This window comes from Mandrillus leucophaeus, unplaced genomic scaffold (assembly GCF_000951045.1).
Source record: "Mandrillus leucophaeus isolate KB7577 unplaced genomic scaffold, Mleu.le_1.0 Scaffold27, whole genome shotgun sequence".
NCBI lineage: Eukaryota > Metazoa > Chordata > Mammalia > Primates > Cercopithecidae > Mandrillus > Mandrillus leucophaeus.
The window spans coordinates 6,687,346-6,708,072 of record NW_012102809.1 but is presented as its reverse complement, the minus strand read 5'-3'; the positions used below and the strand labels follow the sequence as shown (position 1 = coordinate 6,708,072).

Here is a 20,727-nt window from a genome sequence, read left to right as displayed (position 1 = left end):
CACCGCATGTTCTCACTCATAGGTGGGAACTGAACAATGAGATCACTTGGACTCAGGAAGGGGAACATCACACACCGGGGCCTATCATGGGGAGGGGGGAGGGGGGAGGGATTGCATTGGGAGTTATACCTGATGCAAAGACTCTTTTAAAGATCTTTGAAATTAGTAATTAGGGAGGCTAAAATGGAGCATTGTTTGCTTGTCTTAATGTGGAATCCTCTACATGCTTTATAGAAAACAAATGAAGTAAGTTTTGCTCTTGAAGGTTCTTCTGCTTACAGTCAAAGTAATTTGCAGACTTGCCTGATTTGTATGTTTCTTCAAGTCAAGATTAATTCTAATGGATTACTCCTGTCCCTTCAGCTATAAGATAAGAGAGGGAGAACAAAAGTGGCTTGTGAAATCAACCTAACGCAGTATCTCTTCTCTCTTCTCTCTTCTCATAGGTCGCTACCCACAGGAGAACAAGGGAACCTACATCCCAGTGCCTATAGTCTCAGAGTTACAAAGTGGAAAGTGGGGGGCCAAGATTGTCATGAGAGAGGACAGGTCTGTGCGGCTGTCCGTCCAGTCTTCCCCCGAATGTATTGTGGGGAAATTCCGCATGTATGTTGCTGTCTGGACCCCCTATGGCGTAATTAGAACCAGTCGAAACCCAGAAACAGACACGTACATTCTCTTCAATCCTTGGTGTGAAGGTAAGAGGCAGGCATTTAGTTTTCTCATTTAAAAATTCACCTGTTTGGCAGAGTGCCGTGGCACATGCCTATACTCCCAGCTGTTTGGGAGGCCAAGATGGGAGGATCGCTTGAGGCTGGGAGTTCGAGACCTAGTCTCTAAAAAATAAAAATTAAAAATTAGTTGGGTATGGTGATGCACACCTGTACTCCCAGCTACTTGGGAGGCTGAAGTGGGAGAATTGCTTGGGTTCAGGAGTTGAAGATTACAGTGAGCAATGATCGTGCCACTGCACTCCAGCCTGGGCAACAGAGCAAGATTCCGTCTTTGGAAAAAAAAAAAAAAGTCATGTATTTCCAATACATCTCTTTTTGGAGGGATAGTAAGATTATTCTAAATACATATACCTCTCCGACATATACCATTTTTAATGATTGAAAGAGAAAGATAGAAAATTCATCCTCCGTGTATATGAGGATAAAACCTCTGTATGTGAAGTCAATACTGCTATACATTCATTTTGGGATTAATTGGAGATTGTCTAAAGTTGCACAATTAGTTATTTGTGGAGCTATTTAATTGCAGTTTTGTAATTAAAAGTAATTGCAAAAATCGCAATTACTTTTGCACCTACCTAATACATGTTGACAGTATAACCTCTGTACACTATTACTCTGTAAACAAATTGGTTTACAAAAGTATTAGAATCTGACTCTGACTTCAGAAAAATAAAATGAAGTCGACGCTGTTCATAGTGGAACTAACCTCTCTATCCCCCTACTTTAAGAACAACTAACCTCTCTATCCCCCTACTTTAAGAACAGAAAGTCTGTATATATAAAGGATTCCACAAGCTTGTTTATGTGCATAGTGGGTGCAAATTTTGCAAACCATAACTCTGGATGTGCAAAGATGTAGCTGTACTTTAATATAATATAACTTGATCTCTAGTGCTATTTTCGGTCTTCCTTTCTGTCTGCGGCAGAAGCTTAATCTAGTTATATTCAAATAAAACTCAGTCAAGTTCAATGATTTCTCTATCAATTCTGTTTTGTGCCTCAGTCACACACAGGACTTTCTCCTCATCTTCATCTCTGCCCTTTCATACCTCTCCCCCGCTCCCATACTTGGTACAAAGCTGTTTTAAGTTCCAGAGGCAGATGCAGATGTTGCAGCAGCATCGATATGCTGCAAGACCATTTCTAGGTCCTAGGAAATAAGGCAGTGAAAGATATGAAAGCTCACATGGGGCAGGAGACTTCCCATGGCACCCTACCCCGTATGCATTGCTCTCTAACATCATCCAAAATGAGCCCATATTATTGCTGATTTTGAATGATCCTTGTATGTGAAAGTTGCATTTGAATCAGAGTTAATCTGTCCTAGATATAGATAAATGGACAACAATATTTGCTACTCATCTAGAACATACACTTTGGTCCTACTGACCTTTTCTTTGTTTTATATTTATATTTATTTACTTTTTGTAGAGACATGGTCTCACCATGTTGTCCAGGCTGGTCTTGAACTCCTGGGCTCAAGCAGTGATCCTGCCTAGTGTGGGCAAAAGGTGCCAAGCTATTCCTACACTCCCTATACATCCATTCTCATAATCTTGTACCCAACACTCCTATCTATGAGACAGATATTCAAGGTAAATGGTAACAGTAAATATTAACTGGGCCATGTGCAGTTCAAAAAATGAACTCTTGATAGTAATCTTAAAACCAGATGTAAGGCGTTTTGCAACTGGTTGATGGAGTGATATTTACAGAGATGAAAAATACTGAGAGGATCAGAGTTACAGATATATAAATTAAGATTTTGAATATGTTAAGTTGGAGATAACCATAGATAGACAAGCAGAAATGACAAGTAGGTATGTGAATCTGGAGAGGAAAATCAGAGATGTGTATTTGGGAGTTATCTGTACCTAGGGAGAAAATATAGATAAAGAAGGAAATAAGATATAGTATCTAGCCTTCAGAAACATCATCATTTAGGAGTCCAGTAGAGAAGAAGTCAGCAAAAGAGAATGAGACGGAAGAGTATGTAGGAAGCAGCCTATTCTAAGAAAATTATATTTAAAAATTCATACTTATCAATCAGGAGTTTGTTATTGACTTTCATTTTATTACAAAAAGAAAATCATAGGCTTCATATAACTTCTCAGAACTCTAGGAAATTTTGGAATGCTATAATTTACCCAGACTTTGGTTTGTTTGCAGCTTTTCTGGATTATATCATGTGTGTAAAATGGGATATATGTCTGCATGCATTTCAACTTATGTGGCCACTCTTCTTCAGGGGAAAATGGTTAGTTATGTTGCTTGATGTATTAACTTTCAGGATAACTATTCAGGAGGCGGACAGTCTAATAACCTTCTAATTGCTGCCTTGATCATCAGCTGTATACATGATGAGCAGCTTCCAGATACCTGTGTTCTGAAAGAGTCCCTTAGTTCTAGAGGCATTCTTGTCCTAGAGGCTGTACAGGGACTTCCCCTAGGTTATCAGTGCATGGAAAGGATCAGAGGAAGGTAGAACAAAAACCAGAGACCAATCTGGAAGCTGTGGTCTAGGACAAAGATGATGATAAACTAAACTATGGTGGTACCAGTGGAGATGAGAAGGGGTTATATTGGAGATCTATTTTTGTATTTAGAACAGAAATTGCACAGGGATTGAAGATGAGAAGTAAAGAAATGGGAGAACTCAAGAATAACTCTAGATTTCTTGTTAGGCCAGTTGGGTTGATGGCGGTGCCATTTTCAGAGCTGGGAAAACTGTGGGAAGTGGAGGGGAAGCACGAGGGGTGAAGCTAAGAGTTACATTCAGAAATGTTAATTTGGTGATGTCTATGAGACATGCAAATGAAAACATCAAGTAAGCACTTGAATAAAGTGAATCTAGAACTCAAAGGAGATGGCTGAGCTAGACACGTAAACATGGGCACCGTTAGGAGCAGTAATGGACACAAATGATTCAGGGTCATTAACAAGTAAGAGTGGAGACAAAGGAGAAGTCAACAAACGAGGCTGAGCAGGAGCAGTCAGTGGGGCACAAGATCAAAAGAGCCCAGAGCCAGACACATCGATAGATTCAAGACAGCAGTTAACTGTGTTGAATGCTATGATTAGCTGAATAGGATAGGGGAGGAAAGTGGCCATATAGTGTGGAAATATGGATGTCTTCGATGATCTTGAAAAGGACTGTTTCACTAAAATGATGGGGACAGAGGCCAGGGAGATGGTCACGGGCTGCACTGTAAACTGGTGGCATGAAAGTAGAGACGGCAGGAGATGGTACCTTTCTCAAGACTTTCTGCAGCACCTAGATGTTGACGTGAAGCTCAAAGGAGAATTTTTTAAAGACAAGAGAGAGTGGGTGTTATTTTATCGTGATGGAGAGGAACCAAGAAAGAGAGTTTGCAGTCCAGAGAGAGGACAGTGGTTCACAACCTTGGCTGGACGTTGCAATCATCTGGGAAGCTTTGAAACTACAGATGCCTCAGTCCCCCATGCAGGCATTCTGATGTAATTGCTCTGGACTGCAGCCTGGGCTTCAGGGTTTTTAAAAGCTCTGGAGATGATTATTGGAGCCAAGGTTGAGAAGTTTTAGGAGTGAAATCCTTGAGTGGTTGGAATCCAGGGAACAGGTGAAGAGCCTGTGATGGGCGGGGCTATCTACCCTCCCCAGAGACAGGAGTAAAAGAGAAGAAGAGGGGTGCAGATTTTCTAGTGTAATGGAAGGAGAATGAGGTTGTTACCATTTCGTGACTTTTTTTTTTTTTTTTGGTCAGTGAAGTGTAAAGTAAAGTCATGTGTTGAGAAGCAGCAGTAAGGAAGGGCATGAGAGGCTTGATAAGGAAGATGTGAGCTAGTCATCTGGAAGGTGGAAGGTGAACTTATTACAGGCACATGCCGGGAGGGTCCTTCCTGCTTCCAGAACACAGGGCAAACTAGCACAATCCTCTTCATTACTTGACCTGTGGAGGCCCAAACATCTCTGCAAATTCTTTAGGGATTTCTGACCTTATGGCTGCCTCTGCCTCTAGGAATCCTACTTCCCCCTGTGCTGCTGCAAGTGAGAAACTTGACCTTCACCTCAGTTTCAATGTTGGCAACAACAAAAACAGTCACACACAACATCTGTGAATGCCCAGACCTTAATTGCAGTTTGGGACGGAGAGTAAGAGGAGGAAGGATGCATTCTGTGGTCACCACGCTTAGAGCACATCAGAATCACCTGGAGGGCTTGTTCAGACATCTCTGTGCAGCACCCTCACATTGAATAGGTCTGAGGTCTGGCCTGATAATTTGCGTTTCTAACCAGTTCCTAGGGGATGCTGTTGCTGCTGGTCAGGGTTAACACTTAGAGGACCACTGGTTTCATGATAATCACAAAACAATAAAGCTGGGCATGGTCCCCAGGGTAGCCTGCAGTCCCAGCTACTTGGGAAGCTGAGGCAGAAGGATTGCTTGAGCCCAGGAGTTCAAGGCAGCCTGGCCAGCCTGTCTCTCAGAGGAAAGAAAAACAACAAGCAATAATTTAAAAACTCAGGAGGCAGGGCCGGGTGCGGTGGCTCACACCTGTAATCCTAGCACTTTGGGAGACCGCGACGGGCTGATCGTGAGGTCAGGAGTTCGAGACCAGCCTGACCAACATAGTGAAACCCCGTCTGTACTAAAAATACAAAAATTAGCTGGGCATGGTGGCCTGTGCCTATAATCTCAGCTACTCAAGAGGTTGAGGCAGGAGAACTGCTTGAACCCGGGAGGTGGAGGTTGCAGTGAGCCGAGATCACACCACTGCACTCCAGCCTGGGCGACAGAGTGAGACTCAGTCTCAAAAAACAAAAACAAAAACAAAACAAACAAACAAACACCTCAGGAGAGTATAATTTACTCTTCTTAAAATTTCACTGGCTCTACCCTGAACCTAATTCCAGTCTGTCTCCTCCTTACCACCCCTTCTCTCTCTCCTGCTGTTCTCTTTTATTCGCTGAACTTTTCTCTCCCATTCTGTCCCAGGAACAGATTCTCCTTCCTTAATGCAGAGGGGTCCAGTGAGCTTTATTATTTTGTCGCTTGGTCTCTTCCAACAACCCTGCTTTTGGGCACTGAACACCTTTTTTTTTAAATGAAGTGAGAGAAAGAGGTCATCTCCCCCACTTTATTCATTGTGTGGTTTTCCCAGCCTAGCACGCAAAGCATAACCCAAAAATGGGATGATATGATGAACCTCTCCCGCCCCACACACACACACGCAAGCACAGACACTGTAGCCCAGCAATCACCTGCAGTTTTATGCTTGTGTGTGTTAATGCATAACAAAGGACTCAGCAGTATGGCCTGGTAATTGGAAAGTAGGTCAAAAGAGAGGGATGAGACTGTCGCCCAAGTGAAAAAGATAGCAGAAGATGAGAAGGAAAACTGTTTCCAGAAATTGTCAAAAGAGAGCCGGGTGAACAAGATTCTGGTCCGAGGTGGCACGGGACACTGGGCTGAAAATCACAGCGGCACGCACAGCACTTATTGATAGGAGAATGCTCAGCTGTGCTCCTGAGGGCCCTTCAGCCTCCTTTGCATTCATAGGCAATTTATCCTCCTTAATCACTAAATCATTAATGGGGATCAATAGCAATGCCACACCAGTGAAGGCAGGGGTTCATGCAGGGAGAATAATTGCTTAGTTTTTAGTTTAGTGGTGCTAACCGGGCTTCGGGTCCATTCTGGGAGGAAACCCTTCTCTTGGGTGTTAGAGAGAACTGTACCTACAAAGGCAGCAGGAGTGAGACGGGCAGTTATTATGAATTCATCATGTTTAACGACTCAGGAATTTTGAATTATTGAATGTATTTCACTATGTAAATATAGAATGTTCCAGTTTGGTAGTCTAGCACTAGTGCCAGATAGTGGGTTCTGAAAGATTTAGATTTCTGGTATCTGTGCCTAGTACTCTGGAGAAGCACTGCACAGTATTTTTGATTGGGCATCAGTTACCTTTAAGGGATCTTTCTCCTCCTGATAAGTTGGTCCCCCATCCCATTCTCCATCACTGCTTTTCCCTCACCTCATTCAGCCTTGTATCCATAGGCTCTGGCACACTTGAGGTTTAACAAATATTTGCTGTGTTGATTTAATAATCCCAAGTAAATACTCTTTAGGTCCGCTGCACCCTATCGTTGCAGATAACTTGTAAATGTAATCTCAGACCTTACCGTCTTGAGAAAAGTCAAAAACATATCTGGTGTGCTGGGAGGAGTGTGTCTGTGGGTGATGTGTGTGTGGATTTCTCTCTTAGCATCTGACACCAAATTAGCATCTAATATTTCCTTTTTATTCAATGCATTTTTTCGTTTTTCTTTAAACAAATAAATCAATTTAATTTAATATGAATAAATCAATATGTTTCCAATATCTTGGATGCTTTTAGTAGCAAATAAATAAATATGACCCGCTTATATTTTATTATTAAATTCATCCTCAGGCTATTTGCTTTGTATTTATATACCGTCTTTTTAGCCCCTTTTGTACAGAATGGAGTAAGTCATCAAGACTGGTGTCCTCAGAGTAACAATGACCAACATCCCTTCTCCTGGAGACTGTTGAGCCCAGACCAGAACTTACACCCTCAGGCTAGAGCCATTCATCCATCAATCGACAAATATTGATAGTATGTCTCATCCCATGCCCATGACAACACAATGACCTGTGCACATTTCAACAGTATTATGTATTCCTTCATAAAAATTCAAAGTCAATACTGAATTAGGTACTAGGACTATGGCAGTGAAAAAGGCAGACACAATCTTCATATAGCTTCTAGCAAGGATTTTACAAATGAGCTCCTAATAAAAACCTAATTACAATTGTAAAAAATACTAAAATAAGTCAGTGTACAACAAGAACACAAAACTGGGGACTCCAACCTATTTGGGGAATGAGGAGAGACTGGCCAGTGGCTTAGCTTTGCGCCCAGAACAGTGTTTGCATAGAATAGTAATCAAATAGTTGGTTAATTGAATTTTTATGAAGTTTTTAAAAGCTTATGCAAAAAATTTAACCTTTATTTACTCAATAATCGTCTTAAATAAAATAGTATGTATCATTCTTCCTAGTGTCTGAATCACTTAGAGACTTATTCTGCTTCTTATGCCAAGCGAGGATCATTTAGTGTGGCCCTATAATAAGAAAGGATCCCAGAGAGCTCACAGTAAACTTCCTTTCCAATGGCATGTAGGTGACCCCGGGATTGAGGTGCAAAGGTCTTTACAAGGTCCTTCTAGAAAGAGCGTGGTTGGAAGTGTCTAATGCAGAGTCACATTCATCCACCAATTTATGTGGTTTACAATTCCTTTCTTGTAGAGTCTCTTCAAAGTGTGCTCATAGTCAGTATCTCCCTAGACTGTGTGTTTGGAAGGCATAATCCTTATCTCACTTAGCCTTGCATGGTGCCTGGAATTGAGTCCATGTTCAGTAAGTGTTTGCTGAACTGAACTCATAATCACCATTCTGAGAGGCAAGGAGATGATTATCAGACTCAGATTTCAAGAGAGAAAGCAGATTCTGTGATGGTACGTGCATTTCTCAAAGTCCTATAGAAAATTAAGATACAAACTGGGGCTAACATTGGAGCATCCTGACTCAGTCAGGGTAAGCACTTATATTTCTAAAACAAAACCTGTCATTATCTGGCCTTGTGTAGCAAAAGAATAAAACAGTAGATGGCCAGCTGAGAAGATTCTGTGATGACCTAATCAATGTGGAAAATTTTGCCATAATAAATAAATAAATAAATAAATTCCAGTTGATATTTACAAGATCAAATAAAAGCTTTCTCTGGGAAAAAAAATTAAAGCATACCAACAAGGGCACAGGCTCCCTTAGAGGATATGTACTAAGTAAAGAAGCTCTGACATTTTCTTTGTAGAATTACTTCATGAATAATAGTCTATCTTCTGAAGATATCTCAGTACACTAAAAAGCCCTTAACCAGCAAAATAGGCAAATTAGCACAAATCCAATAACCTTCTCAAGCTGATATGAGCTGTAATTCAACATGTTTGTAAGGAATGTAAACTATGTTATACTATGCACACACGGGTGATTGTGCTGTCGTGAGCATGGTGGGAGATACACTATCAATATCTGTGGATTGGTGGATGAATGGCGGTAGCCTGAGGGTACAAATTCTGGTCTAGGCTCAAAGGTCTCCAAGAGAAGGGGTGTTAGTCATTGTTATTCCGAGGATACCAGTCCTGGCGAACTACTCCACTTTATACTGAAGGGCCTAAAAGGGAAGAAGCAAACTCAACTGACTGTTGAGAAACCACTTGCTTGTGCTTCATAGATTGATTCCATTCCAGTGTTACTAGGTAGGCAAGCAAGGTCTCTGGAGTGGCTATATGAAATCACTTTAGAAAGGCAGTGGGTTTGGATCCTTCCAGAATAAAAAGCTCAGACTCTAGAAACACCATTCTTTAATATGTTCACAATTCCCAGCGACAGGAAGTTACTCCTGGTATGCCGCAGCACACACAGCCTGTTAGAATCTGCCACCCCTTTTGATGTACCTTGTGATGGAAAAACCTATCATGGTGACACTAGTCTGGAGTCACATTTGCTCTGCAGATCAAGCCACTCCCTCTAAGAGTGATTACACACTCCCAGCATGAATCGTTCCTCTTTTTAGTGGTGCTCAGCTTTTACATAAAGGGGGAAGCAAGTGGAAGTCATTCCTAATCCCCTCGCTCTAAATTCCTTCCTTCCCTAAATGGGGACACATTTCACCTTTTTGAAGGGCCAAACCATTATTCCTTCTAAAGGATTAGAAACAACACCAAACTCTGGTTTAAACTGCTGAAAGAGACTGTGTAGGATAGCTGTTCTGCCACCATAGTTTTGTTTAATTCCTAGGCTCCCTTTGCTAGGCTTGAGCCTAATGACCAAGGAAATGGAACCTGCTCTGACTTTGAAATAGCATGTAAATAAGCAGAAGGAAGGTACAAGCCCATGCAATGATGAATGATCCTCCTTCTCACAAAGAGGTTATACAGATACTAAAATCAATAGGTTCAGCATTTGTTTTTACATGTTTGTTATAAATCCTTACCTTCTCTGGGTGGGGAGGACAGTGGGAATGTCAGAGGGTGACTGAAATCCACCCTAAAATTTCTCGGCCCACTCTTTTCTTTTTTAACTACCCTTCTATTCCCACCAGAGGAACAGCAAAATAAATGAGGTCATTATTCTTCACTACTTGCCTCTTGTAAATTGTTAGTCAGCCTGCAAGGGTGGCTATTTACGAGGCATTCTGAAGGTCTGTTCTGGTGACAGAGCTGCTCTGGGCAGTGGATGGAGGTGCTGTGCCACACTCACCAATGGTGCCATGTGTAATCTGTTTTTCTCAGAGTTTTATTGTAATGGTGGTTGTCTGCCAGAGGTCACCTGCGATCAAAGAGTTGTCTGTTGGTCCAAGGTGCAGCCACTCCTACTCTGGGAACTGTCTAGACCATATTTCTCCCCTCAGTCCTCAGTTGAGTTCCCAGCTCCCACATTCCACACAAGCCTCACACACATCTACCTTCTACCAGTCCAAATTGTTGGGTTTCTAGAATAGTGAGTTGTTTGTTAGTTTGTTTCTCCTATTAGTCGAGTCTTCCATTTTGCTAAGTGAAGAATTAGCTTCCCCTGAAACTTAGTGAAACCCCACCCCTCTGAAGCTAACCAGAAAATTAAAAACAAACAAAAACACTATCAAAAAGCCAACAGCAAAAATCTCCAGGGGCAAATGATTCCATTTTTCTATTTTTGTTAGCCTTCCAAACATAGGGAGTTTTTTGGAGTTTCCATCGTGATACAATTTTTTTTAACGTTGCTTTGGACAACTATATTTTAAAGTGACAGATCTGAATAAAAACAGGGGAAATAAAGCACTGCTTTCCACCCTCAATCTTCTTTTTAAAATCATAAATAAATTTAAAATTAAAATCAAGCCTTCCCATTTGACTTCCTTGCCATATTGTGGATTCATGATAATGTCTGCCTGTTTGAGGTGAGATTTAATTCAAGCATTGGAAGGGAAAGAGTGGCCTAGTCTGGAGCTCCAGAACTCCTCTCTATTCATGCTTTGCCACCTAAATTTATCACTTCCCATCAATACTAACGCAAAGCCCAAAGGTAAATCCTTCATTTTCTTGGACTTCTTTCTTACTCTCTAAGCTCCAGACATCGTCCCCATCTCTCATTCTTTCAGTAGACATTGATTGACTTCCTACCATCTTCCAAGGCACAGTGTTGGGAGCTGGGGACACAGTCATCTGATCCCTTGGACCCAAGAGCCATGGACTACTTGGAAGGCAGCTTATTCAAATCTTAACTTTGCAACTCACTAGCTGTACGACCTTGGAGAAGTTATGTTGCTGTCTGCCTCAGCTTCCTCGTCAGTGAAATGGGGCTACTTTCCTCACAAGGATGTTATGAGTGTTGATGAGTTCATGTGTCTTGTTCTAAAGCACTTAGAAAGTTCCTGGTGGTAAATAAGCAGTGTAACAATGCTTATTTACATGCTGCTACTTAAAAAAATTAAGTAGTAAGTACTTAAACACATACTTATTCAATAAATATAATAATTAAAAGGCAATGTTCATACAGTGGGATAAATGTTACCCCAGCCTCCATAGGGCACTAAGGGAACGAGGTTTAATTCAGTCTGTACTGGAAAGGAAAGGGTTCAGGGAGACGTAAAGAAGGAGAAAAAAGTTGGGCTTAAGAACATTGATAATAAAAAAAGAGCACAACCCTATATTGCTCTTAAAGAAAAACTAATGCATAAAAGTTGGACTTGTTAGCCTCTTATTAAATGGGTAGCTTCACTTAAATGGAAACACATTTTAAGAAATAACTTTTTCTGATGGAAAAGTCTCATTATAGAAATAAAAATAATAAAAGCATAAAAAGAACTCAAAGATCTACAAATCAGAGATACCAACAATTAACATTTTGTTGTAATGTCATCCATTTAAAGTATTTTCAGTCCTTCTCATTTTTAATTGGCAATTAATTGAATATATTGTTCTTTTCAAATAAACACACATGTACATATATATGGCTAAAAGTAAACTTTCCTTTTCACCAATCTTCCAATCCTAGAGAATCCCCAGAGAAAACCAACTTTAACTGTGTATATCATTACAGATACCTTGCTATTATTTTATATATTGATTTCATATATATACCTAGAGAATTTAGGTTTTTTTAAACTACAAATGAGATTGTGTCAACCTGTTGCTCTGTACCTCATTTTCTCACACAGTGTATCTTGGAGCATTTTCTATATCAGTACATGCATTTTCTTTTTAATGGCTGCTTGGTATGGTCATATCATATTATTTTGGTCTTTTGTTTACAACTATTTGGATTGTTTCCCATTTTCACTATAGCATGTTATGCCATTTTGAAGGTTGCACATACATTTTGTATGAATGTTTCTGCAGAATAGACATCTAGAAATAGCATTGCTTGGGCAAAGTGAATTCATATTTTAAATTTGCATAGATATTGCCTAATTACCCTTTTAAAAGGCTGCAGTTTTTTACACTACAGCCATAGTAGATGAGAGTATCCATCTCTTCATACTCTCATTGGCACTGGTGGTTAACCATTTGTTTTAATATTTGCCAGTATGGTAGGAGAATTATGGTATTTCATTGGTATTTCATGGTTAATTTGGTTTTTATGTCTCTGATTATTTGTAGAGTTGAGCATTTTTTCATACATTTATTGAATGTTATGTTTCTCTATCTGCTTATATCTGGAACATGTCAGGTGAAATAAAGATTGTCAGGAAGAGACACACATGTGCCTCTTAAATCCAAGGATACAGTTTGTATATAGTGGGATAAAGAGATCTTACTGTCACTTTTTTTCTTACATGGATAACCATCTGTCAAAACACCACGTATTGATCAGATCTATTATTACCTATTGATTTTAAGTGCCATCTTTATTATTTACTAAGATTCAATACACATCTAGCTCCTGCCATATATTTGTCCATTACTGTGCTAATGTCAGTTTTAAGTGTAGCGTTGTTTCAGTTAGCTATAATCACACTAATGCTACATAAGAAAGAACCAGAAAATCTTAGTGGCATACAGCAATAAGCACTTGTTCATGGATCTGGGGCTTGGCTGGGGTTGGGCTCATCCAGACTGGGCTTGACTGGCCAACTCTGCTTCAGGTGGGAACAGCTGGAGAGGATCCGTCTCTCCCTGAGAGCTCCAGAGACCCTCTGCTCCGGTGTCTCTCATCCTTCTTTGACCAATGGGCTTGCTGGGGCGTATTTTCCTCCAGCTAATAGCAGATTTGTATGATCACATGCTCAGCTGTGCAGTCATATTTTAGACCCCTACTTGCTTCTGCTAACATTGCTCCTGCTAACACCCCATTAGCCAAAAATAAGCCTAAAGTTAAGAGAGGATATTCCACATTTAGAGAGAACAACTGCTAGTTACATGGCAAAGGGTGTAGATGCAGGAAACTATAAATTGGTGTCCAAAGTTTAATTTACCTTTGGACAAGTCCTTCAATTTTTCTTCTTTCTCAACAGATTAGTTTTTGGCTATTTTCTCTCTTTTTTTTTTTTTTTTTTTTTCAGACGGAGTAGTCTAGCTCTGTTGCCCAGCCTGGAGTGCAGTAGTGCTATCTCAGCCTCCTGGGTTCCAGTGATTCTCCTGCCTCAGCCTCCTGAGTAGCTAGGATTACAGGCACACACCACTATGCCTGGCTTATGTTTTTATTTTTAGTAGAGATGGGGTTTCACCATATTGGCCAGGCTGGTCTCAAACTCCTGACCTCAAGTGATCCACCTGCCTTGGCCTCCCAAAGTGCTGGGATTACAGGCATGAGCCACCATGCCCTGCCTGGCTGTTTTCTTTCACATTGTTTTTTCCAGATAAGCTTTTGAATGAGCATGCAAAGTTCCAAAACTTCTGAGTAGAGGTTTGGTTGGGTTCACATTGGTCATAGACTAGTTTGGGTAGAATTTATATCTTTACATTCCTGAATGTTCATATCCAATTGGAAACAGTTTGTATGTGTTCATTTTGTATTTGGGTTTTATACCTTTTGACAAAGTTAATTTTTCATATAAATATTTTCAGACAAACTCAAAAGCAGAAAGAATAGCACAATGAGTATCTACTTATGTGTCTCTCAGACTTAATAGTTATCAAGATTTTGTCACATTTGCTTTATCCTTTTTTCCCTTATTTTTGCCTTAGCATTTTCAAATAAATTCTAGTAATCATATTATTTTACCTGTACATATTTTAGCATGCAGCTTTTTTTAAATAGGCATATATACAGTATACATAGATACATATGTACATATGTGTGTATGCATGTGTTTATGTGTGTTTGTGTATAATTATTGCAGCTAATACAAATCAACAAGAGCTCCTTGGTATTATCTAATGAACTATCTTTAATCTAATTTTCCCAATGTCTAAAAATTATCTTTTTAGTTAGCTGATTTGGATTAAAGTCTGTAGATTAAATTTGGTTGATATGTCACTTAAATATTTTCCTCTAGAGTAATCCTCATCATCTGTTTCTTCATGCCACAAACTTATGGCTGAAACTGAGTCATTTTTTATGTCAAACTTTCTATATTCTGAGTTTTGCTGATTCCATACCCTGGTGTCATGAAATATGTTTCTCTAATCACTGTGGGATTTTTTTTTTAACCACTGTGGCATTTTCTGTTAAGCAGCTAGTTAGATCTAGAGACTCTATCTGATTCAGCTTCAAGTGGCATTTTTTTTTTTGGAGGAAGGGGCAAAAATACTTCATAAGTCATGCCATTGCTTCCTAGGACATTCATCCTAGCAGAAGGTACATATATTTAGGTTTATTAATAGTATCCAGTTCACGTTTTATCAGTCTCATCCACCCATTATGAAGTTCCCTTCTTAACGAATTATTTCTGCCTCAATTCATTATTTCATTAGGGATTGCAAGATCGTGACATTCTAATTCTACCATTCCTTTTGCATTTATTATAATCAATTATTTCATTACCTTGAGGTAGAATTCATTTAAAAACGTTTAGATGCCTGTCCCAAACACACACATTTTCCTGAGTGCGATTTACACTTGTAGGATCCTGTCTGTGTTAAAGATGCTTTGCTGCTCTCCCACCAGCCCTGGGAATAAGTACCAGACTGATGACCAAGTGGATAGATGGGGAGCATGACCCTCCTGAGATTCTAGCCACGGGGAAGAAAAGTCCTTGCAATGAAAGACACTGGCCAGGGAAGCTGGTTGGACACACACACATACTAGCACATCCACATGTATCTTTCATTAAAAGGAGATGACCTACTGCTTCCCTCCTGCCAGCAATGGGCCACAAAATAGGCATGACATGACAGATTAGCCTGTTGCCTTCTCATGTGTCCCAGATTTGTCTTAAAAACCATTTTCAATTCATCTAGTTTTCTAGTAATGTTAAAAGGTTGGAAATTATATCTTAATTTGTGTTACAGATTTACATCAGCATCATAGAATTCTGGAACTACTGATGCACCAGAATCATAAAACGTTTAATAAGACATATCAATTTAATTCTCCTGCTTGGAACTTAAAGAGTCAGAGTTTGTCAGCATTTTGCTAACAAATGTCGTTGTTTACGGACTGAACTTTGGTGCTGATTATGTTCACCATTACTAAAAATATTGGAAAATGAGCTATGCTTAGTGAAACAAAGGTCATTTTTTAAAAATTTGGGTGATAAAATGCAGTTTAGAAACACAATAAACTTGCAAGTGTTTGGAAACAGTCTGGTTTGGTAATGGTCGCTATGCTTAAACCCTGATGCAGATGATGCTGTGTACCTGGACAATGAGAAAGAAAGAGAAGAGTATGTCCTGAATGACATTGGGGTAATTTTTTATGGAGAGGTCAATGACATCAAGACCAGAAGCTGGAGCTATGGTCAGGTGAGCCACTTAAAATTTGCTATTGTCAAGGATATTTTTACTTCATATTTTTTGTCACATGTATCCCTGCAGGGTGCCATATATTGATATTAGACAAGCACAATTTCCTGCTTTTTAGGATTTGAGACTGCAAGGCAGAGAGCTTAGGAGTAGGGACTCATAAAGACAACTGCATAATTTATCAGTTGAAACCACATATCTCTGGGTATTACAGTGTTACAGAAATGAGAGACTCCATGAATAATGTGGCATTCTATAGAGAAATGCTTTGGCCACTTAGAACAGCGAAATTTCATTAGTTCAACCTGGCTTATAAAGAAAGGTATTTTGAAAGTGATGCAAAGGATACTGCAAGGGGTGTGCCCAAATCAAAGAAATGGCTTCTTCCTCTTCTTTTTTTTTTTTTTTTTTTTAAAGTGTTAGCCTAGGGTACTGCTAATTAGAAAAGTGTGTTATCATTTCATCAAAGGAAGACCCACTGAGCTTTTACACAGAAAGATTTTATCAGCTGCAAACTCAAGTTATTGTCTAGACATAAAGTAACAAATGGCATTTCTTTAAGACGTTCGATCATTCAAACTATTTCGGTTTGGTATCTTTAACAATGGAGCAAATGAATGATATTTTACCAGTTTCCATAAATGAATGCCTGTCCTGTGATTTCAAAATGATTTTTAATTAGTGACACGAGAGGAGGTGAATGTCATTTCTCAGGAGTTTTGGCTGGGATGGCTGGAATTGTGCATCATTGCGCTGGGCATCCAGCGGGGAGGTTTCACAGAATCTGGTGGTCACAGGGTACTTTCTTGGCTCCGGATGCCTTGCTTTGACTTCCATATGGGATCTCCCTGTGTTCCTCACCCACTGCTCCAGTACCTGTGTCAACCTGCCTACCTGGCTTTGTGACCAGCTTCTTCACCCTGACTCTGGAGAATTACATGCCCAGTGCTCAGGCTTGCCCGCCTGCATTTCTGATTTCCTGCCAAGCTATGAACGACATTGGCACCCCCTGTTTTTGGATTCCTGCCTGACTCCCTGGTTTCAAGCCATCCCCTCCTCAGTGATATGCAACCCTCGATGATACTGCCTATTGCCTGATGCCCTTTTCTTGGGTTCCCAATTTCTAGCCTTTAGCCTGGTGATTCTATTTATGGCCCAAATGTGAGAATCTATAGATAGCTAACAAGGGGAAAAGTCATCAAGGTGGGCAGCAAGGAGGTCTGGAAAGGTGTCCCAAGCCCAGTCAGGGCGCTCCTTGCCGGCATTCCTTTGGGTAGCCACCCTGGAGCACAGTCACTTGACTGTATCTTCTGTCACTCAAAGAGGCTATTGGTTTGTGCCCTTTGGCCAGGATAATCAGCCACGTCTGTTTACAGTGATGCAGGGAATCAATCAGTTCTATGACTGTTTCTTTAACTCTCAAATTAGTTGCTATCATGCCCAGCAAATACAGCTGAGAGAAGCTGCTTAATAAGAACCAAAATACTGAGCTATTTGCATACCTGAAGAACTAGTGCAATTACCCATTACTGCATCCATCCTGTCAGTTTGGGATACACCCAGAGTGGGTATTCTAACTGGACTGAATAAAGAATTGCGTGGTAATTAACCTTTATGATTGTGATTTCTGTCACAAGCACTTGGGTGAATAGCACAGAGGTTTCTGTATTCAAGAAAATCTCTTACGACAGTGAGGTGCAGTATAGGTAAAATCTTCCTGTCTTGCTACTTGATCTTTAGTCCTTTTTAAGAAAATTCTGGTATTGCCTGTGGCTAGCAGTTCTTTCTAAGGAAATTGAACTGGTACCAGACTCCTCCCTTGATAATGTAATCTACTTTCTGCAGCCTTCTGGCCTCTTCTTGATCCTGGGGTCCACCTTGTCTCAGAAGAGGGGAAACCTTAGAGGGACAGTCACTATATGAAGTCTCCTACTCTTTGGGTGCAAACTAAGTAGTGTGAAGCACCTTCCTGTGATACACCTGAGAGTTCTTTATTTTCGAAATGCAGGAGGGCTTACAGTACTTTCAAGGTCCTAAGACTGTGGCCTGACTTTGGTAAATCATTCATTCCTTCTTCTTGGGTACAGGAGCCAATATGTTGAAAAGACCTTCTAAATTAACTTGAATCATTTTCTGAAGAACTTCAAGTCAGCTCATGATCCCTGAGTATATCAACTCTCTAGTAGTTCTGTTTATGTTTCTGGCTTGCTTTTCTATTCTTATTCACTTTAATGAAAAAAAGAAGATGTCTCTTTCCTTCTACTTTAATATTTCATACTAAAGATTATGGGAGATCACTATACAGGAAACACACATTTCTAAACATTAGGTTGTGGTTTCATGTTATTTTTCATCAGAGAATATTTTGCTTGCAGAGTGAACACTAAGTAGTTTCTCTTTTTTTCTTCTCCAAATAGTTTGAAGATGGCATCCTGGACACTTGCCTGTATGTGATGGACAGAGCGCAAATGGACCTCTCTGGAAGAGGGAATCCCATCAAAGTCAGCCGTGTGGGGTCTGCAATGGTAAGCAGCAACTACTGACACCTAAAATCTATTACACCCATCATTCGCCTCAGTATAGATGCCAGTTCATTAAGAGCTGCTGAAATGCTGACTTGCACTTCATAAACTTTCATTTGTAAGATTCTAGCTTCTGACACCCAGTATAGCTCCTGGAATTTTCTGAGTTTATCATGTGCTATAAAACAGAATTATCATCTCAATACTGTATGTTTCTTTGGCTTCGGACAAACAATGATAGATATCATGATACTATAGACCACTTATTCTTAAGAACCCCTTGCCTAGGGACTGAGGAGGATCATGACAAAAATGTCAATGACTATAATCAAACAGTTGATCAACCAAACATCAAGGTGCACAGAAGATGTGCAAGGCACAGCTGTTCTCCATTTTCACACTGATAGTAGGTGTGAAGAAATGAATGGCTGCGTCTCATCCTGACTCCTGTCACAAGGATGTGTCACTGTAGTGCTTTCTCACTTATGAAGTGGGTATTGATTCTTTGCAGGATCCTGTGAGGTAAGTAGGGCAGGCATTACTTATGCCCTTTGACAAGTTAGGACACAGGGTAAGGACAGCTGTCAGTGACAAAGCTGCAGCTAGAACTCCGGTCTGCTGACTTCAAATCTAGACATTTTCTGCCTTCCATACTGCTCTCTGCAAGATATCCTAAAACAACTTTGAGAATGCAGAGATTCTGCAGTGGAATAACTTTCCGAGAAAGGAGACAGAATTCCCATGAGTGGGAAGGGTGGGGCCAGGTGTGGGACGTGGATTAAATGGGATGTCCAGGACCCGTGCAGTCCTGGATTATATCAGTGTACCCAGCATGGAGAGCCAGACTTTGGTGTAGAGAAGTGTATCCAATCTGGCTGAAGAGTAGATTATTTCTGATGAAATGTTAAGCTGCTTGGTATTTCAAACAATCAAAGACTGAGAAAAAGAAATATATTATCAATTTCCTTAAGTTTTCTAAGAAATTCTTTCTTAGAAAGAATGTTATGTTTGAGTTTGGTTTGTATTTTCTTTTGAGCTAAATGAAATCAGTATTGTTAATATAAAAATATTAGACTGAGAATGATATGAAATATAATTTCTGGTTAGCTTTTAAGAATGGTTGCTTTTATTTTATTAATAACTAAGCTACATGTAAATTTAAGAAACAGCAGAGCATAAAAAGGGAAAGTAGAAACCAACATGTAAAGCCAGTTTTGTTTTCTGTGCATTTACATTCCATAGTGAGAAGACAATGAATTCCAAAGATTTGGGAGAATGTTGAATTTGGGAAATGTTTACAAAAGTGTCCTGACCATTTATAATATACACTTATCAGACCTGCATGTGATCACTATTTTTACTGTTTTGCCCACGAGATTTCTCTTTTTCTTCTTTGAAGTTACCATAACAATTTTGCAGTGAGAGAGAAAGCAACAGCTAGCAGTGGTTAAATTTAAATTAATTCCTTCTGAAGCATTCTGAAACGACACGCTCATCAGCATAAGCCTACTCACACATTGTGTGTACTTTTACGCACCCTGAAGTCAGAAATCACTGCCTAACACAAGCCAGTGCAAAAGGGGAGCAGACAGGAAGCAGTTAACCTAATGGGTCTGTGGTGGCAGCTGGCCAAGCGGAAGCTGTTAATTATTGAATAAGCACACATACTCCTAATGCAAATTGCCTTGAGATTTTATTAATCATATAAAGCCTATGAGGTTCTAAGTTTGAAAATGTATATCCCAATTAAAAAGTTTAAAACTAGACAGAGAAAATCCATTTGGAAAATGGTTTGGTTTTTTTTTTGGAGGGGGAGAATTTGGGTGTTAAGGGATAGAGGTCCTGACCTGAGAGATTTTGAGCAGTATTTCCATTTCTATCACATCCTTGTTTACATATACAAAATGTTCAATGGTTTTCCAAAAAACTTTCACCTCTATTAGCTCCTTTAAACCTTAGAATACCTCTGTGAAGCTTTCTAAAATCTGTTCAGTTTTAATAATTTTAAAAGCTAAAATACTGAGCCTCCAGAAATCAATTTTTTAAAAAATGACATAGAAGAAAAATCAAGTGTTCTTTGGTCCTTCAGGCAGATACTCCCCTGTTCACAAATCCTGGAAATCTATCATGAAACTTCTGAATGTAGTTAAGCAAAGAACAAAGACAAAAAAATCTTTAAATTTCTCAATTAATGATTTGAGTTTATTAGTATGAAAAGATGCGCTTAGAGAGCCCAAAAGAAAATGTTTGGAAGTTGTGGACTCCTAGCCAGAACCCTGTTTCAGGGCGACAGAGCTGTGTGTGTTTTCTCAGGGGCTGGGCCCAGGCCTCAGGTAAAACAGAGGCTGACGCAGAGTTGTTCTGAATTCCTCTGAAACACCTCCCAGCCTGGTCATAGAGGCTAGAAATCCCTTTCGCAGGTTGCAAATGCCAGAGCAGAGGTATAGGTGGCCTGTGGACTCTCCAGAAGGAATAGCACACAGACCCCATTTCACCCCCAGGTGAGAATGAAAGAAGCCA

The 20,727-nt window shown here is 40.0% G+C and overlaps 1 protein-coding gene across 2 annotated transcripts in view; it reads left to right on the top strand.

Moving 5' to 3' along the window:
* Nucleotides 1-20,727, top strand: part of F13A1 (coagulation factor XIII, A1 polypeptide) — a 167,260-nt gene that overhangs the window by 58,617 nt on the left and 87,916 nt on the right. For both annotated transcript variants that reach the window (XM_011984597.1, XM_011984598.1), the window contains 3 exons: nucleotides 447-698; nucleotides 15,567-15,685; nucleotides 18,103-18,210. In XM_011984597.1, the coding sequence (XP_011839987.1) occupies nucleotides 447-698; nucleotides 15,567-15,685; nucleotides 18,103-18,210 (479 nt within the window). The remainder of the gene's footprint in view (nucleotides 1-446; nucleotides 699-15,566; nucleotides 15,686-18,102; nucleotides 18,211-20,727) is intronic.